The following is a 26,372-nucleotide window of genomic DNA, read 5'->3' on the forward strand; positions in this document are numbered from 1 at the left end:
TTGGTGCGTACAACAGTAATGACCTAATTAGAAGGAACAATTTGGGGCCAAATACAATCCCATCCTTAGGTTTTCATTCAAATAACACCATGGGGGAATTTGCTTCGTCCATAAGTAACTTGGCCAAGAATGATATTTTTCAGTATTGTTTTTTCCTGAACACAGCTGAAGAACTTTCTGATTTAATGGTATTTTTGACCCCACATGTTGATAGCAGTGTCCAAATCTCTCTTTCCCTTGATGTGTGTATGAAATGCATGTGCCTGTGTGTGGGTTGAAGGTCTTAAGGCTGATGGTACATGAAACTTAAGTAATTCATTACTATCTCTGTGTATATTCTACAAATGTGCAAATGGGAAATACAACTTTGTAAGGACAGACAGAAGGTCAAGAGAGCATATTGTGTAGGTGTTCAGTGAAGAACTTACATTACCAAGGAAGCCATGTATAGGACAATCAGAAGAGAAATAAACCATGCGGGTTTTTTTAACATGGGAATGTGGCAGTGAAAAAGTCTGAAACCAGAAATGACAACAACGGCTCTGAATCGTGGTAAGTATTGGCTCAGCCATGAAGATTTGGCTCAAGCTGTCTTTCCAAAGCTCTTTTATACCTAGAAAGGCAGGGAGAGGGAGAAAAGTGGTATCTGAACCTATTTGTGTATTTCATGGTTGATGCTTATGACAATCAATCAAAGCCATCACCTGTGGTCCCGTATCAGACACTGAATTCATGTTTTTATATGCTGAGGTCACAGCACAGGGCAAGGTTTAGTGAGCCAATGTGTGAACCACCTCTTCTTTTGCTTCTGAGAGCACCTTGGCTCACTGAAACTTCTGATTCTGAATTGGGAAAGATGTTGCAGTTCATTTATATGGACAATAGGACCTCAAGTAATTTTTTGTATTCTTGTTTTTGTAATAGCTAAAATTCATATGCCCAGTTTTGTTTCTCTGGAGGACTGAAAAACTCTGTATTGAATAATGTAAAAGTTACCACAAGGGTAATTATTTCATAATTCAAAGTCAGGGAACAAGAGCTGCTATAAAATAATGCTTGCAAAGCAAAAAAACCCAAAAAACAAAAAACAAACAAACAAAAAAACAACAAAAAACCCAAAAACCAAATAAAACCCCAAAAACCCCAAACCCAAATAAAATAAAAAAGCCCCAAAAAAGTAAAATCAAAACAAAACAGACTAAAAAAACAAACCAAAAAAAGAAGAACCCTTACTCAGAGTTTGCTTTTTAGAATGAAGGCGAAAAAAACCTGTCTCATTTTGGGATGGTGAAGATAGGGCGCCCTTTCCTACCGAAGAACTAACACATGCAGGGTGGAATCAGCCAAGCCTTCCAAGATGGCAGCTTTCTAAGGGTGCCCTCTTGTAGTTGCTGTTGCTCCAGAACAAAGAACAGAACACTCCTCTCCAAGAAGGGCTCAGGTACTGGGTAAGAAACTAGATTCCTTTCTCCTTCTGACAACACATTCCCTGATGTTCCCCTGAAATCCCTAGCATGAGTTGTATTCTTTTATGGGCTTAATATCTGGAGATAAGCTCAGGACAACAGAATAAGTATAAGCATGTTCTGATGGGATTATTTCTGCCAGTGGTTAACATTTAAATTTGTTACTGAATGAGCAACCTTGTCATGTAATTAACTTGTGCATGAATACCTAATTGTTACATGTGTGTCCATGTGCACCTTTTTTTTTTGGGTGGGGGATTGGTTTTGGACCTGCACGTTCATCTGTGTATGAGCCTCAGTGAGACTCCAGCAGTACCCACTGATGGCAGCAGAAGCCTAAACAAAATGCAGGATTTCTCAAATACAAAATTATGCCTGGATAAATGACAGGTACAAATTCAGAGGATGGAAAGCAATCTTCCTGGGCAAAGGCATCAGGACAACCAGTTACATTTTGATTTCCAATAAATTAATTTTTAAAAATAGAAGAAGCATGAGGGCTGGCGTTACATTGCTATTTTAAGAATCCATTAGCAGTAGTTAATATTTACAAAAAAACTGAGAAAAAAATAAGAGTGCAAGAGTCACAGCTGGCCATTTTCTGGTAAGATCAATTAGTCTACGGATGCAAATGTTTAGGCCACTCAATATAAAAATCTCCATACTTCATTTTAGAAATATCGACTTCTTGTTTGCTATTCAAATAGTCTCTAGACAGACAGTCCCTAATTTTTCACTCATTTGTCCCCAAAAGAAAGCGAAGTGATATATTTTGTCCACTCATGAAGTCAACCAAGATGATATTAAATACTATGAGCATTACATGATGAAGAGAAAGGAGACATAAGGTGAACTCTTGTGTTTCCAGAGTTCAATGCAGAGGATTTTTCAAGAGAATCCCTGTTCTTTCATATTCCCTAAAAAAAAAGCTCCATTGGGCTTATTGCTGGTTTTGGATTACTTCACTAGAGAATACCCTGGATACATGGTCATATCCAACATAAATTGGGAAGAAATCCCCTAAAACACTGCTCTGACAACAACTTCCAATCACACCTACTGAGAATTGGTACAGCTACGAGTCATTTGTAAACTAAGATTTATTTTCTTCTTACAAATATATGACAGATGTTATCTGAGAAAATAACTAAAACCTCTAACACAGTATCTCAACATGTGAACATACAAATGGCACTTTGTGTTTGTTTCTGTGCTGCATTATTGTTCTCCAAGTAAAATTTCATTCTCACCTTACTGTTAACAGAATCCCATTAAGTTATTGCTGTGTAAAAGTATAGGAACATCCCATCAGTTCTAATTACAGGCACTTTCAGTTTCTGTTTCACCTCTAAAATAGATTTCAGGCTATCTCACTGAAGTGTATGAGTATTTTAAATGTCAGAACTGTCCTGCTACAATGGATATTCTTGACATGTTACTGCACCTAGAAGACTAAACTCCCCTGGAATCAGCAAAAAGCAGCTGCCTATTTCAGCTTTGCAACCTTTAATCAGGATGCATTGCAGTTGGGGAAATACAAGAAGAAATAAAATCATATGAGTGTTTGCCATTCCTGTATCTGCAGTTCATTGTAAAATGCCAGAAGGAAAAAAGAAATCACAAACCGACAAACCTTTCATATGGTTTTCATTTTGTTTAAGTGTTTTTTTCCTTTATTCAGTCAAAGACATTGAGCATTGACTTATTGACATGGAAGGACTCAGTATAACTTTGCTATATCACACACCATCTGCAAAACAGCAAAGAAGTGGCCACTCCATTTTGCAGAGAAAATACACTCTGATAAAACAGAACAATTTACTTCTTGAGTCTTGTGTTTTAGCTTTGCAAGGCATTATCCTAACAGTCTTCCGATGAAAACTGGAGGTAAGGATTGTTTAAAAATGTATTTCATTTCAGCTATTTAACACCCCACGTAAAACTTGAGTTTGAAAATTCTTTTCCATTATCACATGTATTACAGAATATTTTAACTGTTACAAGTATAGTAAAATACTTTCAAGTTACTTTGATTTCTAAAGATGCAGTATCCTTACAGTTACATTTTTATGCCAAAACCTGATTTATTGAGGAGAATATAAGCCTTTTCAATGTTCCAGTGGGCATTACTTCATAAGCATACATTACATAGCAACTGCTACACTATAGCAAAACTGAAAATACAACAATTTCTTTGTGCAATTCTCCAGTCACGAATCACAGGGAAAGGCATAACACAATAACATGAGCTGGTTACTTAAGGTAGTATTTTCTGTAACAGTGTTTACTTAAAATTCTTCCTTTTCTGTTCTGTTTTGTTTTGGGTTTTTTCCTAAATTTTAATTTTAAATAAACTTGTATTACCTGCACATGGGTAGAGACACTTGGAAGTTCTGGGGATCATATGCATGAATGTAAACATGAGCATGTGGGAATAGCATGGATTTACTGAACGATCTTAAGACTTGACTGCTGTGGAAGACACAGTTTCACACCATGACCTTTCCAAACTCAAATTCAAACTAAAAAGTAAGTGGGATATTGTTAGTCACACCTACTCTGATTTTGAAGTATCCACCTTCAATAAAGGGGAAAGAGATTTTTTTGTTTTACATTAAACAGCATTTATTACCAGAATTTAAATTTATAAATGGCAACTAGAATACATTTTCAATGTGGCTAATGGAAAAAGAGGCTTATGATCACTGCTATTCTCATTATTAAAGGGGAGAAAGGCTGTCCAGCTATTTGTCCATGCTCTGCACTGCAAGTTTACCTGAACATCAACATCACTGATGTAATTTTCAACACTGTTAATTTTGTTATACATTACTCCAGCAAATAATCATATATACAAGTCAGTCTAAATCTATTTAATTAATTATGCAAACATGAGAATAAGGAATACTGCATCTTCATCCCCAAATAAAAACTGCTGTTGCAATGAGCCAGTTTTACAGTGCTGAATATAAGGGGTGCTCAAAAAATAATGACACAATTAAAATTTTTAAAAGTTTAGTATCAAAGCTGTTTGCTCATTACTTTTTCCTAAAATGCTGGCTCCTGACAAATCCATTTAGAACTTTTGAAAATACATGAAATCTGACACTTCATGGCATAATTTCCCTTGCAAGCTGTAACATGCAATGTGATGGCATGGTGGACTGAAATCTCTTGTCTTTCTGAAGGAATTGGACACTGTATGCTTGTGTATCCCAACTGCTCAATTAAGATGGTCCTAGTGGATCGTGTCAGGATGAGTTCTGGTATTTCTGCATGCTACACATGATGTAAGCCTTCGCCACAGCCATGAAATGTCACAGTCCTGTGGTGGGGTACCAGGACTTTTGAGGAAACTACCCCAGAGCGATTGCCCATGGTCTTTGCACAAGCACAGAAACTTGGCAGGCCTGAAACAGAGCCAATAAAGGCAAAGACACACTGAGGATTTGGAGGACATCAGCTCTACATTCAAACACCCCCATCCTCCTGAGTAACTTCTCTTAAAAATACTTCTAAGGGGACAAAACCCAGAAAACAACTCCATGGAGTAACTGGAATCAAAGCCTGCAGGTGCTGGTATGAATGAGAACCTTATCAAGAACCAGACTGTGTATCTGAAACCCAGTGGTGGACTACTGCTGGTTGTGCAATTCATCTACAGGTAACAGCAGCATGAGAAGCCCTTGCACATGTGCTGAAAGGCTGAGGATGTACTTCCTGCCTGGGAAATAACAAAATGTAGCACACGCTCCTTTACCTTTTGGCTTCATTCTCCTACCATTGCCCCACTCTGTGTCTGTGTCCCTCAGCATTACTGCTGCTTTAGCCCTCTATCATTTTGGGGTTCTTTGAATAAAACCAGACCCTCTTTCTGTTGCAGTGTTTCCAATTCCTATTGTAATAGGCAACCAGCTGAAAAGCCAGGGATTTACACAAACCAACCTCGGCCTTGGGAGATGAGTCTCTCCAGGGTCTGTTATACACATGCTCTTCCACAGGGCATTTCAAAGCTGAACACTAAAATTAAAGGCCTCTCCAGCTCTCTTGTAGTTTCTCTGTCTTCACTGACAACAGGGGAAGCCTAAAAAGGAGCACTGATCTCTCCCAGTTGTGCCCTGCAACTAATGTTTGAGAGTAACATCACATCCTCCTGTATGCTAACAGAATGCCCAGCAGGAGCTTCTGCTCGAGCAAAATTAATTTTCTATGAGAGAAAAAAACCCCCACCCACAGATCCTGAAAGGAATTCTGTATGCCATTGGTTCTTCAACTGAATTACTGCTATTCAAATAATTAGTTGGTAAAATATTCTTGAGCAAGAAAAGAATTTTATCAATGGAGTTCTATCTGACCTGACTTCTTTCCCTAAATGTCAACAATGACAGATGCATTTAAGGGGATGATATTGAAGTCCACAAAATCCAGACCTCAGACATAATCCATGAAGCACCTCACATACAATACTTTGACAGCCAGTTTTTTAAATCAACAGTAGCAATGCTGCTCGTAAAGACACAGTTCTGCTGCCCTGCAATGCCTCATGGTCTATCCAGAAGCCCTGCTCTGTCCCTGATTTGGAAATGGAGTCTAGAATGTTGTCAAATTTGGTGGAAGTAGATCACCAACATGGTCAATGGGAATTGACAGAGGCATTTTTCCCACAACAGCTGTGAATAATTTGTGTTGAGTTTCTCTACTGATGAGTGGGCAGTGGGAAGCCTGAGCTTTTTGTAAGTTCTTTCAGAGAGCTGATAAACTATCCATACTGGGGAATATTAAGGATATTTGAAGACAATCAAACTCTGGATCTTGTGAATGCTGTTATAAAGTATAATCCCAGTCATATTAATCCTCAATTAACTGTAATTGTTTTTGTATCTGTATGGATACTCTGTGTTGTTTTTTCTTAAAGATTACCTTGATTCCAGAATCCCAACATTACTACATTTCCTTCAGAAATCTGGTATTAACTGAGATGGTCAAACATTTAAAAACAAACAAGTGGCATCACAAATTTAATCTGGAATTCCTGGAATAAATATTCATAATTAAATGCATTGCAAAAGACCTTTATGTTTACATCTTTCATCTCTAAGCTATGAAAATCTCAACACTTAGAAAATATTGCCAAGCCTCCCCTTTGTCAAATTTAGCTGAATAGGCAGATCCTTCTGAGGAAAGAAAGCAGAAAAACACTATTCTGTTTGCATGAATAACTGATGACTAAGAATTTCTCTCTTTCCTACATAATTCAATTAATACAAATTGGTTTGCAATTACAGGGCTGTATGGGAATGATCAAGAATTTCCTTTTATTTAATATGAAAAGGCTTGGATTGAGAATCCAAGCAGAGGCAGCCACTGGTACCCATACAGAGTTCCATTTAGATCATACTAGACAGCTGGCAAAATCTTGTTATTCCCTAACTTCCAGGGAGAACTCTAATGTCTTGCAGAGCACAACTGCATATTTCTCTGTCCTACTTACAGTTCATCCACTACCTCCTCAACAATCAACTCTTTCCTTTATCTTTTCTGCTTTCCAGACACAAGCATTATGTTAAAGGAAATAAAAGTACTTAATTGTGGCGCCTAGCAGGTCAGTGAAACCAACAAAAAGATTAATTTAAATGCTTAAATCTTACATGCTGTTTCTGCATACCCCCCACTTCTGTTGGTGTGGAGTAAATCATTGTCACAAGAGCCATTTTATTAATTATTGCTTTTTCTCTGCAAGAGATGCAGCCGTTTCTTCTCTGTTTTGTTTTGATGATACATTCAATTCCATCTCAGGAATGGCTATACCACTAACCTTGGTACCAGCAAGTACAAGATTTGACTATTTCCTTGGGTTCAAATAATGGTTGTGGGGAAGAGCATACCTGCATGAAAGAAAACAGCACACTGAGAATAGGGTAGTTGTTTTTAGGTGGTCTCTTTCTATACAAATCAGAAAATGGATCTAAATAATTCCATGGTAAAATACAGATACTTAATATGGTATTTCAGCAGAGATGCTGCTGCCCTTTGCTTATTTTACAGACTTCAACAACGACGACGACGAAAGAAAAGGAAAAAAAAACATAAAAGAAAAAAGTTAAATGGCTGGTGTCCTCTGGGGCATAATGACAAGTTGTGGTATGATATTAAAATGCCACCATCATTATTGCAAAAGTCTGATCAAGCAAACCTCCAGCTCCGGCAGCGGGACCTCTCCAGCAGAATCCTCTTGCCTACTCACACGCAGCTTGTCTGTAGCACGGCTCCGGTGCAGTGCTGACACCGGCCAGATGGTATTGAAAACAAGGGGAAAAGATGGCATCATACAGATCTAGCGGTCTTCTCTCATCATCATCATCATCATCATCACTATCATCATCGTCATCATCATCATCAGTTCATGGTATCTATACTCCAACCAGCAGTGATTTTTCAGGAACAAAATGTCTGGCAGCTGAGAAAACATACAAGCTATAAACATTTTTTGTCAAAGGATGCAGCATGTAAAATAATGCCCATTCCTGTAGCATCTCGGCTGCTATTTCCCAGGTGATTGTGATGACACTTTCAGGGGGTAGCCATGCTGAGGGGCAGACAGAGTTAACTTCAGATGGCGAGGAGAAGAGTGGCACTTCTTTTCCTGCTTTTTTTGAATTTCTGTTATTATTTTTCGTTACAGACATCAGGGAAAGCCCTGCCTGTTAACACTGTAGAGGGGGATTCAGCCCTGCTGAATTCACTGTGGGTAGTTAAGAGACCCAGCTCTTAAACTCAGCTGGAACAGGTAGCATTTCTCAAACCAGCATGTGCCTGCGGCGGTGGAGCGCCAAGTGATCCGAGCGGGAGAAGCTGCGGTCACAGTCTGCACACTTGAATGGCTTCACTCCCGTGTGCTTGCGGTAATGCCTCGTCAGTTCATCGGATCGAGCAAACTTCCAGGTGCAGCCTTCCCAGGTACATTTGTAGGGTTTTTCTCCTGGGAGAAACAAAAGAAAGAGGGGAAGGGGGAAAAACAGGTTGTGACTTTCCCCTTGTTGCCATTAATCCCCACAATCCCCTCTGCATGCCTCCCATGAACATGCACTGCCTAGGGGTTGCTTTAGGCCAAATTACACAATTATGAGGTACTGGATCTGCTGAATATAAGGAAAAGAGCCTTGACATTTATCATTCCCGTGGCATTCACGTGACTAAGAAAATCAACAGGATTAAGGCAATAATACAGATCCTACCTTGCAGGGGTGATGTGAGTATTAACATCACACTTGTATGGTAAATATGAGAAGAGGGCTGTGTAATTCTCATATTTACCATACAAGTTTGCAACCCTCATCCTGTCAGGCTGCACTTTCTCCCCAAATGACCAGATTACCTGATATTTCTGCAATTTACCATGGGCTGACACAGACTTCACATTATTCTATGATGTTTATGAAGGTTTTTGATTATTTGTGTAAACAGCATTCTGGGACATTTCTTAGTAAGCTGGTAAAAATCAACTACAATTTCCCAATGAAACATAAAAATTCGGTCTGCAAAACCTCCTCTTTATTTACTGCAGCTGCTTAGTAAAAATAATTTTGCATAATATGTGTACAATTTTTAAATGTACTTAGCCATGGAACTTGCACAACACTGTTCATAAATACCCATTTACTTCAGTGAGCTCAGACTTGGGCTAATGTAGATTTTTGGAAAATCCAACCATCTTGCTTTATATTTAAGGGTAAGAACAATGTTGTATCATGTCAGAGGAGAAGATTAATACAGCCAAACTGGATCTTGTGCTTGCATAAAGCAAAAACTGTTTAAAATCCCATTCTGGCCATGTTTTTAGGCTATACTTCTTTGTGACATCTATCACTCACCTTCAGTGTCTATAGAAATACTCTCGGCAGTTACCTTGATCCCATAATTCAGCATAAACCAAAACTGAGGAAAGGAGACTGTGTGAGGTCCGTATTTATCTTCCTTTTGTGTGTCTAAAATTTTACTTCCCCTTCTGAAACCAGCTAATCACAACCTGGACAACAAAAGGGCATCTCTGCAACAACTGTTTCCTTTGTTAGGCAGAATCATTCTTCAGTTATTTATTATCTCATATGAATCATGAGCAGCTTGCAAGGAATTATTTCAATTATATGAACCACTGACGCAACACTTGCCTTTTCATAGGCAGAACCTCCCTCCTTGCGTCTCTTCAAAAGTCAATAAATGCTTTGCAGAGAGCCCTTGGTTTCAAAAGAAAATTCCCAAGTAAGAGTATCATCACAAAGTTCAAACAGCCCTGAAAAATCCAGCTGAAATGGCCTCTGTTAGGAAACTGAGTGCTGTACAGACATCAGCATGACATGTCAGCGAGGTTGTCAGCAACATTTGAGCTCCTTGGGTTGGTACCTTCTGTGCACCATCTGGGCTGTGCTGCAGTTTTGAAGTCAGATGGGGGTGGGAAACAGTTGCTGTGAGGAGAACCCAGCAATCAGGGCTCTGACCACAACCTGTAGTTGCACCAGCAGCAGCTCAGCCTAGATAATTTTGTTCTCTCCAACCAAGCACAGAGCACCAAACAGTGCTCATTGCCACTGGGTGGCCACAGCGCTGGGCACCTCAAATCCAACAGCTGCTGCGAGCTGGACAGGCAGGCACAAGCTACATGGCAGATGGTGGGATGCACATTCTTGCCAATGACACAATCCTACAAAATGCACTCAAATTTGCCACCAAACTGTCTTACATAGATATTCTTGCCATAAACAGTTGGTGCAGAGCACTGTACAAATATAGCAGTACCCTCATCCAACTTGGCAGGTTGATTCCAAGGCTCCCATCACAACACATCAACGTTTTCCAAGTGCAGTGCTTGTCCTGCCCATCCCTCAACACACTTAAACTCTTGTTCACCAGATATCACCTCAGTTGGCTTCTTTGGCCACAGACACTTTCAGACAACAAATATTTCTTAGGCTCTGGATTCTTACTTAGAAGCATCTGAAATTCTAAACATCTTCAGGGAAGGAGACTCAACTACTTCATTGGACAACCCGGGTGAGGAATTTTTTCCTAATATCCAATCTAAACCTACCTTGGTACAACCTTGGTGTAACTGGAGGCCACTTCCTTTTGTCCTATCACTTATTATCTGGGAGAAAAGACTGACCCACACCTTGCAACAACTTCCTCTCCAGCATTTGTAGAAAGCAAGAAGGTTCTCCTGACCCTCTCTTTCTCCAGCCTGAGGAACCCTACTTCTCTCAGTCATTCCTCATAAGACTTGTGTCCACACCTTTCACCAGCTCCACTGTCCTTCTCTGGACACACTCCAGCAGCTCAATGTCCTTCTTTTAGTGAGAAAGACAAAATTCAACACAGGATTCAAGGTGTGGCCTCACCAGTGTCAAGTGCAGGGGCACAATCACTGCCCTGGCCCTGCTGGCCACACTCTTGCTGACACAGGCCAGGATTGGCCTTACCTGGTAATTTTCTTTTGAAACCAAGGGCTCTCTGCAAAGCATTTATTGACTTTTGAAGAGCTGCAAGAAGGGAGGTTCTGCCTACGACTGGCCTTCTCAGCAGCTGTTGATCAGCATCCCCAGATCCTTTTCTGATGGGCAGCTTTCCAGCCCTTTCCCCAGCCTGTAGTGCTGCCTGGGGATGTTGTGACCCAAGTGCAGGATCCAGCACTCGGTCTTGTTGACTCTCACAAAATTGGCCTCAGCCCATTGATCCAGCCTGTCCAGATTCCTCTGCAGAGCTTTCCCACCCTCCAGCAGATCAACACTTCCCAATTTGGTGTCATCTGCAAACTTACTAAGGGTGGACTTGATCCTTTTGTCCAGATCACTAATAATGATATTAAAGATATCCATGAAATCCTTGCCCTTGTTATACAGAATTCTAGATCTTCCTTCCCTCAGCAGGAAACAGAGAACTCAATGCAGAAAATGATGGTTTGCACAAGAAATACCAGAAAGAGTTTTTTTTAGTTCATCCATTAAAACAATACCATTTTAGGTAAGAAATGAAAGTCAGGTGACAGAAGGATATGAGTGCAGATCACTCAGCTGGAGTTCCCACACGTTGCTTCCAGCATCCCTCCTCAGTGAGTCCTGCCTACCCAGCCCTCATGAAGTTATGTGAAAGAGACAGGACTGACGACATTCCTTGCAAGGTATTTACTCCACTGAGGGAGAATCACTCTTACAAGCTCAACCTAAGAGAATCTCTTTTTGTTTTCAATTAAATATATATATTTAGTGTAAGAAAGAAAAAAACAGCCAAAGTAGTGTTACTGTGAAGATATTCACTCACAAGCTCCTTAAAAAGGCCGCTGTAAAGACAACTGTGAAAGATGATTGTTCATTAAGGTTTATCAACATTTTACACAAGTCTAATTTTTAGGGAAAGAACAGTACTTCTGCTTTTCTCTTAAAACAGCTACATTATCTGTGCATGCTCAAGTGCTAGAAAAAAAATTCCTTCATATACTAACTCTTAACCTTTTGTTTGGTGTCATCCCTGACATGAAGACTGACCACTGGGTTTGTCAAAACCAGAAGACCCAAGAGTTCAAATGATAGAGAAAGGACCAGCGGGAGCAGAATTGCTACAAGCTGAGAAGTTGGTGTCAGCTATCCCACACCAGCTTTGCCTGATGAGAGCTTGAGCACTCACGGCTGAAATCCTCGGTGCAACCAACAGAGAGGAGCTGGGCCTCAGCAGGGCAACCCAGAGAGCAGTGTGCGAGAAGGTGGACAGAACTGGAAGAACTTAACTGCAGTGCATATATATATCTCTATCTATCTATCTCTCTGCATTTCCAGACTGGATTGCAGTGGAGTTGAAATCAAACACTCAACCATTCTGACTCAGACACTTCTGTCTCCATGCGAACACTTGAGTTTAAGTGTTTAAGAAACTCTTGGGCTTAAAGTATGGGCACATTTTGACTCCTTGTGCACCCAGACACTCAAATTCTCATTCAGCTTTAAGGAGCAAAGGCAAGCTGTGTGAGTTTTGCCTGGGGTGGTGGAAACACAGGAATGAAGAAGTCAAAACAGCAGACAGTTTTGGGAAACTGGAAGCAAGAAGAGCTGCAAAAAGAGACTAAAAACATGTGGCAATTAGGAAGAGGAGAAAAGGAAAACTGGAAGAAGATAAAATCCTGTTAGTTCAACATTCTGAATCTGTGAAGTTTTAAAGAACCTATCAATCTAAAAACAGATGCCTGAAGCTGTGAACATTTGCTGACCCTCTAGTTTTGCATGTGCCTTTGTGAGCTCTATTGTTTTGTCCTGAAACCTGACAAAAATATCCCAAACCAGAGAAATTCTGATACTATTCTGCAGCTTTGTCCTGCAATACATGGATAGTGAACAGTATACCACAACAGCCATTTACATAGAACAAGCAGGACCCTGGAGCATAAAAAAGTATTTCTAGACAGCCCTCTGTAGAAAATGAGTATTTTCTATTATTTGGGGGAGTTAATTACCAAGTTTTGAAGGGATGAGTCAATGCTCCAAATGGGAATAGTCATTTCTCAATCTTCTATTAACACAACATCTATTTCTAAGAGCCCTCCAAAACCATGCCTTTTGTAGTCCAGATGCGACAAATCAAATTAGTTTAATTACTTTTACCATATTATTTTTCTTAACCTACCATGACTCCTCTCACTTAGGCACTTAGGAACATGGTTACAACTGCTGCTCATTAAATCCTCCAAAACTCTTCAAGTATTGAATTAATAATGCTGAATAATGACCACTGTTCAGCCACTTCAAAATTTTCCACCCTTCACACAGCCCAATATCTTTCTTCCCATATCTTTATACATGTACCCTGACATCTGGAAGACCATTCACTCAAGCAAATAAATCTCTTGAACTTTTACTTTATAACCTGATGACATTCACATATTCCTTATTAAAAAAACTCTGTGTAGGTACCAGCCCAAGACATGCCATGTAATAGACAACAGAACCAGGGTCTGTTTTGTGCCATGCAGAATTTCCCATGTAGGATGTTCCTCAGCAGTTATCCTCTGCCCATCAACTAGCCGGTATCAACAGTATTTAATGCCAGACCAGATATTTCAAAGACAGACACCACAAAACCACCATGTAAATAGTTATGGGTTATTCTGCCAGCAGGGAAACTGTTCTGGAACTCCAGGAAACAGAGCTGGGCTTATATTCATTCCTTAGGCAAGGAATCTTATTTACTGCAACTGCAGATGCCCCATGTACTCCCTCTGCCCATTTGCAGTTCCCTTCATTTATGTATTATTTAAGTTTCATTTACCCAGCAGTTTAGCAGGCTCTTGGCAACCATGAGGTAACACTGCCTACTACCATGACAGAAAATATCCCAGTGCTCAAGCTGTAAACAGTTCTCTTCCTCTGGCATCAGCTCCCCTCTCTTTCTGGTATTACAGATAAGTGCCATGTCCCTTCTTATTAATGTCCGCTTCAGATACCCCTATCTATCCATTTTTTCTGCACATGGAATTGTCACAGTGACTCTTGAGTTATTGTGTCACTTCTCTGCAGCTCCTTCCTGCAGTGGCACTCAGCATTTTGAAATGTTGCTAACACTTTTATTCCAAATAAGAGACAACGAGGAAATAAACATAGGGGACTGTTCAGGGGTAAAGGTTTAGCAATCTAGTCAGATTTTTTTCTATGTTAAGCTTACATCACCCTGCGAAGGACAAAGTTAGAAAGCATACGGAAACAAAACCTGATGTATAGGTTTGTGTAGTAATTCCAGACAGGGAGGATGGGGGCATGGAGAAGATGACCGCTAACCCCATTCACAACATACAATGGGTTTTTAGTGAAATTTGCACAGTTTAATAGGTGGAACATGCCCAGTTCTGCTATATAAATATTTATGCCCCAAGTTTCTACTGTCATTATTTTGGAGAAGTATTCCCCACACAAAAACAGAGTGAGGTCGTAAGGATTGAGCCCAAAACAAATTGGAAGAAAATAAATAAGCCAACAATCATGCCTCTGCCCATGTCTGATATGCTACATTTTCTAGTCAAAGTGAACAGATCTGCAGTTTTTCAGGGTTGAGGACATCTCCTGGTGATTTCTGGTTTGATTTCTCCTACAGGATGTTATGCAATATATGTAATGTGCAGTATTTATGTCAGCTGTTTTCAGCTCCCATGTAAACACCAGAATTGTTCTGAAGCATACAGGACAGTCCTAAGTGCACCCACACTGACAGGATGCTAGGAGAAGAAATCATACACTGAAAACCACAAATGATGGCTAATTAGATTTTGCATTTCTACTAAAAATAAGAAATTTCAGGCAGAAAAGAATCTTTTAACAGCAAAACACTATCTGATAATGAACATCCTCAGGCACTCCCAGAGGAAGAGGGGAGCTTAGCTTTCAGACACGGGGAAAGGGAAAAATGACAATTCTTACATTTTATGTGATATTTTTATTAGTATAATTTTTTAATGAAAAAATAGAGCACTTATCAAGCACTTTACAACTTTCAAGTGCCTTATAAAGATTTTTCGAAAATATAATCCCTCATAAAAGTCTCTTTCCACAGTAGTACTGTGTAACAAATATCAAGTCCATTCTGCAGGTAGGAAAACCAAACCAGTGAGTGTCAGCCTTCCCAAAACTGCTGAGAGTGAACAGCAAGGCTATGACTTATACATTAGGAAACACCTTACTTTCTGTAATGAAAGTGTTAGAACTTAGCTTAAACCCCTTAAAACTTTGAAATATTTTCAATCATTTTGATGCAAAAATCTAATTCAATTATTTACTTAATGCAGTCACTAATTCACTCTCTCTCTTTGGTGAACATAGGCAATTTGACTTTTATGTTTCAGTATTGTCAAAATATGCAAATAAAATATCTTTCCAGGAAGAGATTAGTTTCGTATCAGTTGAGCAAGTCTGGCAAAACAATTTCTACGAGCAGAACAGGAACATACTGTGCTGCCTGGGACACGTCTTGAAGTTCAGGTTTTTATTTCTTGTTCTCAGTCTGACTTAGGCAAAGGACAGGGACATGGTTTCTTCACGTGGAAACCAGGAACAAAACAATTTCTTCAGTTCAAATATACAGTGACAACCTCCACTCTAGAAGAAGAGACAGAACTTCATTACACTTCGGCAGCCCTTGAACTCACCATTTACAAACTCCACTTAATTTACAGCTATCCACTTGTGATAATTCAGGTAGGAGTCCTTTTCTCACATCAAAACACACAAACACATTTTCATTTCACTGCACTGATGAGCTTTGGTTCTGTTTGCCATCCTGGCCCTTCTTCTCACTCCCCCTGCAAGACCAGTCCCAAGTGTGGCAACCCTGCTTCTTTCCTTCCACTACTGTTGTCTCACTGTCACTCTAGGTATACAGCTGCCCCCGTCTGATGCTATTTAAATACAAATCCCAGCAAAAAAGCCTTTGGGACTAAAATCACAAAATTCAATTCACTGTAATTTCAGAAGGCAAACCCATTCTATCAGTCTCTGGTCTGTTCTGTAACCACATGCACAGAAAAATGAGAAAGAGGGGGAATCCAAGCAAATTCCATATCTTCTCTTTTTGGGGCTTCTGCAGAGACTTTGCCCCAGAAAGGGCCCTCCTAAGCACTGTGTGACATATGAATGAATTAATGCTTGGGGACAAGGATTAGTTACAATACATTGCCAAGGGCACTGCTGATGCAGTATGATAAATTTTGACTCCTGTAAAAATAAAAAATGTAAAACATTTGGAAATGTAAAAGGCCTCTTCCTGTACACTTGAATGCAGGAGCCAGACCAAATCCCAACAGTTCATGAAAAATATAATTTTATTAACCTTCCTGAAATTTGTTTCCTGTATGATGTGGTGTGTATATGTAAGTTTAAGTATATCTTAAGTGCATATACATATACACTTAACAGATAACAGGTATCTATTATAGATATATTTGTAGTGAAAGATGACATAGAGTTTTCTTCTTCACAACAGCCATAGCAAATACATGAGACTATTGAATTTCCAGTGCTGTGGGAAAAAAACTGAGGTTTTGCTTCTTATAGCAGCCTTCACTCACTAAAATATTTGGGAAAGGTGATGCAACAGATCCATACTTCCAAGCGTATGGAGGGTGCCAGCAGATCTGCACATTTACATTTACTCTCTTTAACTGGGGTGCTGCAGGCTTGGGCTTTAGTCGGGCCTTCCACAAATAAAACAACTTTCCTTCACTGTGGTCTACTACTGCAAGGGAAACACCAAACAGGTCACACTTCCCTACCCATCCACCTTCAATGCTGGTACTGTCACTCCTCCTGGCATTGTTCTACCATGTTCATCAAGAGAAATACTCATGTTTCTTAGTATGAAACTTAGACTTTCCTTTTGTTCCTTGAAAAAACCAAAAAACCCCAAACCAACAATGAAACTGGTCAAAGAAATAATAAAGAAAATCCCAACCAAAAAATAACTAAAAGGCTCCAAGGGATGAGCTTGGTCTTACAGTTTTGCACAACTGATTATTTGGTGTTTGCACTGTGCTAGAAATCAGGCTCAAGCAGAGGATGGGCACTGCAGTGCTGAGCTGTGTATAGAAACAGAGCATTAAAAAAACCTCACCTCCCATTTAAGTGAGTTGGAAATGGAATTAAACTTCCAAAAGAAAATATACCAATTTTTATCACAATAAAAATCAGATTAAATATATATAACACTTAAGAAAAAAATCAGCTGAAAGAAAAAATGCAGGAGAGGGGCAAGGGGAAAGCTCATTAATGTGACTGAAATATCACTATTTCATATCCTATGTGGAGAGAACACTGAAGTGTAGAAAATAACTCCTCATCCTACACAGGTTTCATCAAATCTTTTTACTTTCCCATGAAACAAGAAGTTTTTTAGAATTTACCCATGTTTCTAACTGCTTATTTACAAAATTGAAGACGGAAAACACTAATTTTCATGATCTACCTCTTGTTTGCTTTTATGCACGCAAAAAAAAAAAAGCAGGAAAGAAGAAAACATGAAAAAACATTTTTAAAAAAGCTTTTATGAGGCTTACTTGCAGTTTTGAGCATGCTGCACTCTCAAAGACTGTGTTTCTGATCCAAGGTTGCCCCGACAAGGACAGGATAGTCACGAGCAACTTCAGACACACTTCCCAAAAAACATGGGTTATCACCAGCAGCAAATTATTGTTCCCTCTGCTGGGGACTGAGTGGGCTGCAGGAGTTGGAAACCCTGTACTGTGTATTTATTCCTCCAGGTCTGGGTGCAACATCTGGGAAAATGTTTTGGAAGCAGTGGGAGTAAAGACATCTTTCTTGTCTTCATGGCACTTCAGGGCTACACATGGTAGACCACAATCACGCCAGAGACCTCAGATGAACTGCAGTTCTTTGGAGGTAGAGCATTAAGTACTGAAAGGTTGGCTTAGAGAAAAATCTTATTCTGCATAATGAAATTATCATTATTCCCTCGTGCCACACACAGACAAAACACATATGCACCCCATCTTTACAAAGTCAAGGGGCACTGTTGAAAATATTTTTCATAACCTTGAGACTGCAAATAATCACAGAGGCAATTAGACTTGCTTTCCCATCAAAGTGCCTTGGAATAACCACACGGGCACTCTTCCATATCGGCACAGCATCAGACCTACAATGCAGAGGAATGACTCCCTGTGTGTAAGGTGAATTCAGAGCTTGCAAACCTGCCAGAAATGAAAACATTTAACTTTCCACAGAGCAGCTATTGGAAGAGAACTGGATGTACAAGCTCTTTCTGGTATGGACACCTGCCTGTAACTAAATGGGCTCAGGCAATGATCTCACTACATCCAGAGGCTCCCACTTCTGCATCACCTTTCTAGGCTGTGGTGGCTCTGGTGAGCCTGCCCTCACACCCTTGCTACACCAGGAGATACCCTGCTCCAGGAGACAGCTGCTCTTAAATATACTTCTGTCCTGAAATGTGAAGCCTGCCACATCAATGAGAGTAGGCTGAGGTTTCCTTTATTAAATAATTAGTTTATCTTCTAAAGAGAAACTGCATGAAGAAAGAGAAGAAAGGATAGAAAGGAAAACTTCTGTGAAATATACTAGTTTTCACATTGGAAAGCTCTACTGTTTATTGAAACTGGCAGTAAAATTTAAACACTAAAAGAAAGTATTTCTTACAAAATAAAATCATCACCCAACACAAATAGACCCTCCTATTTTACTTAAAGCAAATTAATTTTTAAATTGGCTTTGTTTATTTAAATTCCCAGTTTCTGAAACAGCACATGAACCTGCTTTTGGAGGTTTTTTCACTTGATAGATTTTCATGGTACTGGAAGAGCTCAGGGACAAGAAGAACATAGGACATGAGAAAGAAAAGCTGGGGTTTTGAAGAGTGAGTCTGGCAGGTAGGTGACAAAGATGTGTTAGAGACCAAAAATCTACACAGTTCAAGTAAAATCCAGACAGATTATTTAAAAAAATGTTGCTTCTTCCCAATATTTGTATAAAGAAGGGATTACAAATCTGTAAATATCTCTCTGGAACTTATAGTCAGCAAAAGGCATTAAACAGACCTTAAGAAAACAACAGGTAATGAATGGAGTTTCAAAACCTACAGAACAAAAATAGCTTTTTTGGTGCCTCTGACTTTTTAAGTCCACTCTGAAAGCTCTCAAAGGAAAATGTGAACAAAGACTAATGACAGGGGCCCTTTCATATTAAAATAATATATGGAGCAACAGTGAGTGAGAGGAATGCAATGTTTGAAAAAGCACAGACTAAATAAAACACCCATGTACTCACTAGTTCTCTCTCTTCTAGGGTGGTGTCTCAACACAGCTACAAAGGAACATCTTGGGGAGGGAATGCTGTCATTTTCTCAGGTACAAATCTGTACTTCTGAGATGTTTACTGTCTCCATGTAAAACTGCTGAAGACCCCTTGACACTGACAAATAGGTTTCATTACGTCTGTGGCTAAGGTATTTGCTCTCATCTCTCAGGAATGATATAGGCGTTGATCAAGGACAAAGCACCAAACCCTAAAACAATTCACTTGGCCTGGGGGCTTTATTCAGCCTGGCTCTGCAAGAGCCTGACAGAGCAGCCCCTCTACTGCAGCAGCAGCACTGAGAAGGGTGACTGAGACCAGCACTGGCTGGGGCAGGACAAAGAGCAGCAGTTGCAGTCCAGTATCTGAGTCCCACAAAACTGCTCTGGTTACTGACCCTGGCCTCCTCCACTCCTCCATGCCTGTGGATATATGGTGCTTACACCCATGGATTAAATCCATTCCCACTTCATGCTGCCTGGAAAGTCCCAGGCTTTTGCAGCTGCTGACCCCACAAAGCCACACTGTCACGTTCTACCACAAATTTTTAACTAACAACTGAAATAAGGTTGCACAGAAATACAGAATGCTGATTACTACTACAGTAAATGAAAATCCTGTGGAGGTGAGAGACAGGGAACAAATCTCTTGTGTTTCAGACGCTAAAATTATGTCCCACATTACCTCAAAGCAGGCATCTTCTTTCTTTGTTGACTTCTTCAGGATGATTCATACAATGCTTTAAACTCCTTAGGCTTCTCCATGTGCTAAGGGGGTAACCATGATGAACTAGAACTGGATTTAACCATGAGCAACTTCAGATGTTTAGACGTTCTTACAGTGGAAAGAACCAATATTACTCAGTCTGTAGGACTCAGATGTCCTATTGGAAGTGTCAATAGCAACTTCAGTGTTGCTTAAAAGGACTGAAATAGCCACTACAGATCATAAAACAGCATTCTGACTTGTTTTCTTCTCCAACTTCAAAGTAAAAGCAGCAAAGTGAAGCAGGTGGGTCCCACCAGGGCTGCACAGGTGCACACCCCTTGGAAACAGCATTTACACTCTCCCCATTCCTGGGGCCAGCACCAGCACCTGTGCCAAGTGCAACACAGATGAACACAAACCAAGAATGCAACTCATGGCTGCTGGTTTTCCCATTTTTAAAGATTATTCCTTTGTGGAATCACACATTAGTAATTTTCTTTAAGTTCACTGAAGCAGAAACTAGCTCAATGCAAGTCCAGTGAGCCAATTTCTCACAGTTTCTCCTTGCAGAAAGAGTTAAACCTGAGCTGCAAGATTGCCTGCGAGCCCTGAAGGCTCTCCATCACACCTGATACCTCCTGATAGCTTTATTTGATGATCTGGCAAAACAAAAACAAGAAGCTGATTCTAGAAAGAGAAATTTAATACCAGAGCTTGTGCTTTATGCAATGCTCTATCTATCAGAGGTTTCACTTGCAGCTTTCCCAGTCGGAGAGACAATACATAATTCAAGTCCGCCCCCCAGTGGACTCCATGCCCACACCAGCAAACCAAGTTTTGAGGACACTGGTGGCAAGTATTGAAGAGCTAGATGACAGCATATTTAAAAAACCTAGGAGTTACTCCAAGAGAATTAAATTCAACTGTTACCATCTATAATATTTTGTTTCTGGTCTCCATTAGGATGAAAGGAAGTATACCTTCCAACCAACAAATCTGTTCATCCTATCATAACACCACATTGTTTTTCCTCCTGAGTCTAAACTACTGTGAATGTTTCAGTGTCTATGCACTGAATAATGCATACAAAGTAATGTAGTTTGAAAAAGACCTTTAAGATCATCGAGTAAATGAAAAAAAAAGTTCTCAAGCACATACTGCTTAGGTAAACAACTGTCAGCAAGATCAGCCTGCCTAAAAAAAATAAGGTACAGATTATGCAATGCTGAGTTTCTGTGATCTTTTCTCAGAAAGTTTCCTACTGAAACTTGCTCACTCTTGCGTGCATAGCTGTCATACTTCATTTATACTTATCCAAAACTGCACTAATTACTGTGGGTCATACGTGAATAACTAACTTCTTTTGCCTGAAGCAAAAGTAAAGGCCAAGATAAAAAATGCAAGATGAGATTAGTACATGGCCAAGTACAAGATGAGTACGCTCATGGCCAATGCTACATGTAAGCCTGAATATACCAACTTCTCATCAAGACCTCTGAAGTGTCCTGTAAAACACATTTAATTTTAACAGCATGACACAGGTTTTCTCACTGGATCCACTAGCTAAATTCAGCACTGACCATTTTTTCTAGACTACACTTCTTTCATCAAGCCTTCTGCAATGTCACTATAAAGCAGTTAGTTATCAGCTGACTATTTAATGAAGGTTTTGGATTCGATGTTATTTTTCTTTTTCCCTGAAGTAATAAACCAGCTACCAGCATGACTACGAACAGTTCAGCCAGTTGTATGTTGGCGTGGGAATTCGTTTCAGTCAGTTCACAGTCTGGAAGGTATCCGGGCTTCCTCTGTGCTCAGCAGTGAAGGAGAAGCACCTTTGCAAGCCAATCTCTGGGTATACCTCAAGAGGGAATAACATGCCCCAGAGGTGCCAATCCCTCTTCTCTGACTACCCAGAGATCGCAGACAGATAGCAAAGCCTTGACACCAGCTGCCAGGGAACCACGGCTGGGGATATGGATCCTACGATTACAGCAGGCAGACAAACTCCTTTTGTGCTGGTGGAGAGCTACATATGCTTAAACTGGGATTTACCTACATCCTCTCAAGCCTTCAGTGCCTACTTCTGAGCACCCTACGTGCACAGCCTGCCCCATGAGATCACTGACAAATTACAGACATCCAACAAATGTAATTATCAGTGTTTTAAAATGTTACAGCAGAAAAGAGCCTCCTCTGTTTCTGGGCTGCCTTGGGTGTGACATTTCTGAGATTGTCCACATCTAGTTTGGTAACTCACATGATGATTGCTTATACTCCTGGGCTGGTCGCCAGTCTGGCAGGATAAAGAAGAGTGACTTCCCTGTGGTGTAAGCAGATAAATGGTATTTTTGTTTCAAACCAAACCCACTATGGCTCTTCTCTGCTGGGCTCTCTGTCATTGAATCTGTTACAGCTGTGCAATGCTCAAAGGGTGATACAGGCAAGAAAAGAAACAACACATAAATCCAGCAGGGGGAAGGAAAATGACAGAGTAGGGTTAGACTGGGATAAAAGAGGTAAAACAAAAATGACAGAAAATGGTGACAGGGTAAGGGTAAATAAAAGATATTAGAAGAGTAGTGATGAAAGACCACATTTAAGATGGGAAAGAAGAGGGAAGACGGAAGAAGAATCAAGACAGGACATGACAAATAACGACAGAGCAGAAGGCTTGTCTTAATGGGAAGAGATGAAGAAACCAAGAAAATTGGCCTGGAAGGAAATGTAATGCAATTTCCAGATCACCAGAACATTTCTGTTGTTTAAGGAAGGTACTCATACCTTACAGAAATTGTTTTAGTAGGGAATATTAGGATGGAGCCTTGTTCCATCCTCCTCTCAACAGAAGTCCTACCAGCCAAAAGACATACTGGAAAAAGTGATGGAGATGCAGCCTCAATTGAAAGGGAGAAGCCTTTACTTAATTTTCTAAAACAATATGTCATACTCTTTAGAGTACATCAGATCACAGAAGCACCAGCAGATTCTCAGCAAAGAGCAACATTGTCCTATACACTGGATAAACACCATCTCTCCTCCAAGGAGTTACAGGAATGCTGAAGTCCATTAAGAGCACAGAGATCAATAAATTTGATTTAAGCAAATCAGCATCAGAGTAAGGAATAGCACTGAGGCTCAGAGTGTTCTTTTCACTGCCTTTCCAGCCATCCAATCAATCCCCTTTTAGACTTGCTCTTGACAGCTTCAAATTGCTGCTCCTGAGTTTATCCACAATAAAATTACAACTATTACACATCACTACTTCCGCTACCCTTACATGCCTGTCACACAGATTAGTAGCAGCCCATAAAGTTAATAAGGACACCAGGTATTGAGTGAGTGTTAAGTATGGTCACCCCTGAATGGGGCCCAGCTCCTCTAAGCATCTCTCTTGCACCTCTGCTGTAGGGATCTAGTGAGACTGATTCTCATACAGTGATGACTTCCCTCTCCAGTATGGGATAGGTACCTCTGAAAGCCTCCAGAAAGACATACTGAGGACTTGAGTTTACCCTTGAATTGAACTGAAGGATTTCAGGAGCTCTTGGCATCCAAAGGCTACATCCGTAAAAGCAAGTAGTTTCAAAAGAAAGAGTGAAAAAAATGTTGCTGAAGATTCATGACCACACTATATGCTCTTGAGACTTTTCTCTGGACTAGCTCTGGTTGGTCCCAAGCAATGACCACACTTTGTTTGTTGAAGCACAGCAAGTATGTCCCCAGAGGCCACTTTTCTGTTGAGTTTTACCTGAGAAGAGTCTGGTTGGTGCTGCCACCAGTCTTGTGCTGCCAAGAGGGGATGACAGGGAAGTTCCACTCAAAAGAACACTCCTGATCTGCACCAGAATGCCAATGCACTCACAGACATCTCTGTTATTCAGGTGCAGGCCTTTGGCTCTTAGTGTAGGATGACAAGCTCATTATGCCCTAAACTGGACAGAAAGGCACCTGCTTGTCTTAACCACAGTGCACAGTGCCAGCAAATCTCACCTGTGTGCGTTCTCCTGTGAGCCTTCAGGTGGGAGCTTTTTGTGTATACTTTGTTGCATCCCTCAAAGTCACACCGATGGATGCGCCGCTTCCTGGAGTCTGGAGACTCAGACCTCCTCTGACGCCTTGTGCTCTCAATACTGAACGGTGAAATTGAACTGAAAAACAGAACGGAAGCAAAAAAATGAAGCAAGAGTTTGGTGTATAGCCTGGACCCCAAAAAATCAGCTCTAACAGAAGTGACTGTGCTAGAAGGGACGTAAAAAAAATGAATTATCTATTTCCCTTTCAACATTTTGACACAATTAGTGCTTGAATTAGAGCATATTCTGCAGTATGAAATAACTGAAGTTTTGATTTAGAAGTGCTTATTTGCCCAAAAACCCCCACCATGATACTTGAAATACTGCTCCAATAGTGAAGCAGCCTGACTTTATCTGAGCTCTATTTCTATTTGACATGTGTCCAGGTACAAGCTCACTGAACTGTTTTCTAAACAAGTTTATATATAGCTTCCATAACTTCTCTTTGACAAGTTTAAATAGATAAAAAGCCTGAAACCTTTTATGAAAAAGTGTTTCCATTACCCAGATCTGAACTATGGATCCTCACAATAGGCCAAACACCTGTTGTTTGCTAGAATACAGACTGCTAACAGATCCAGATCACCCCGCAGCAGTGATTTTTCCATTTTCTCATTTAGCAGTTCTCAATCTATCACGTGCAAGCCAATGAAATTTATTTTCTTTCAAACCACTGATAAATGAAGTATAAGAACAAGGCCAGAGAACAATCCCCACAGAAACACATAAATGCTTATCAAAGAAACTCCATTTACAGCAATGTCCTACAGCCTATCAGTTACCCTAATTTTAAGCAATTAAAATACAGCATTGAAGTAATGTTGTGTTAGTTTCTAAGTACAGTGTGTGCTGGACCTATTACTTGAAACAAGCCTTGCTACCGCAATGCATTTGGCTTGGTTAGATAAATTATTATCAAGTTGGAAGGCTGTGATTCAAACCCTCATTGACTGCCAGTAATCACACCACCCAGCCATAAATCATTATTAACTGATCATCCTATCGACCTCACTATGGTTATATTGCACAGCAACCACCATCACCCACAGCTACAGCAGCCTGTTTAGTTAAGTACTGGCACAACTCTGCCCTTCATCAGGTTTCTGGGGCTTCCCAGGTTTATTGACATTCAGGGTAAATGGGCTACACACTCATTAGCCTGCTCTTTTAGACTCTTAAGATCAATCTGAATGAAAAGAATGAACCTTTGAGGAATCCAAGGTACTGAGGCAGGCATTTGAAAGGAGCACTGATGTTGAGGCATCTGCTGGGAAGCACCTCTGTTAACACTGACCTGCAGGCTCCTGTCAGAGGAGCTCCTGCACAGCTGTAGCTGTTACGGCACACACTGAACTCCTGGAGCTTTCCAGAACTTGCTGAGGAGTACTCATATGGGATTAAAAGTTTGTGTAAAGCATCTCACACCATTAGCACATGATTTCACTGATGTTCTAACTCTCTGCATACTAATCTCTAAGCCTTGAATTAGTGGTAGTCCAAAGTATGCGGTTTTAGTTTTGTTTAAATATTTTCACAGTAGAATCCTAATTTGAAGCACTAATGGGGGAAAAGAGTACTTTCTTTCTGAACAGTACTCTTTTAACACATATTCATATTTTACCTGCAGGCAAGAGATTCTCCAGATTAATTATTTTTGCCTATAATATGATGCATATAAGCAGATGTGCAGAGAATTCCTGGAATGGAGACAGAAGCAGACAGAGAGCCGTAGTAACAACATTAGTTGGCAAAAATCATCCCCAAGAGACTAAGAAAGATTAGCACTTTAACTATATGACTGGAATAAAGATATGTCTAGCTCTTACAGAAATGGCTTAAGAATTGCATTTAAGCAATTGTTCTGAATCTCAGAACAAATAAAAGTCTTGGGTTAGACAATTCACTGAGAATATCTTCACTACTCCAGTAGGGTTTTCTTTTTTTTAAACATCCTACCAGCTGAAATAAAAGCAAACTTGTAAATCAAATGTTAAAGCTCAATACTGAACACACAAAATCCAGTGCTCAAAACCAGGAAATCCTGATCTTTAAAAGTAAATATTTGTGCATCTTTTTTCTGCAAGCATCTTATGTCTTAAAACCCTGTTTTGTAACAGAGTGTTCAGATCCTGGATAGTACAGCTCACTTAAATAGGAGGAGGATCAAGCTTAAAATGCTGCTGCAATTTCCAGCCCCGAGACAAACAGAACCTTGAGAAGAGTCAGCACCTCATGAAAAGCTATTTATCACATATGAGAAAGTGATCTCACTG

At 40.1% G+C, this 26,372-nt stretch overlaps 1 protein-coding gene across 1 annotated transcript in view; it reads right to left on the reverse strand.

The window, feature by feature from the left end:
• Positions 1–2,542: 2,542 nt before the first annotated feature.
• Positions 2,543–26,372, reverse strand: part of KLF12 (KLF transcription factor 12) — a 228,388-nt gene continuing 204,558 nt past the window's right edge. Inside the window, exons 7-8 of the mRNA XM_066545072.1 lie at positions 24,017–24,174; positions 2,543–8,445 (exon numbers count right to left, since the gene is read on the reverse strand). Of these exons, the coding sequence (XP_066401169.1) occupies positions 8,264–8,445; positions 24,017–24,174 (340 nt within the window). The 3' untranslated portion in view covers positions 2,543–8,263. The remainder of the gene's footprint in view (positions 8,446–24,016; positions 24,175–26,372) is intronic.

This window comes from Molothrus aeneus, chromosome 2 (assembly GCF_037042795.1).
Source record: "Molothrus aeneus isolate 106 chromosome 2, BPBGC_Maene_1.0, whole genome shotgun sequence".
NCBI lineage: Eukaryota > Metazoa > Chordata > Aves > Passeriformes > Icteridae > Molothrus > Molothrus aeneus.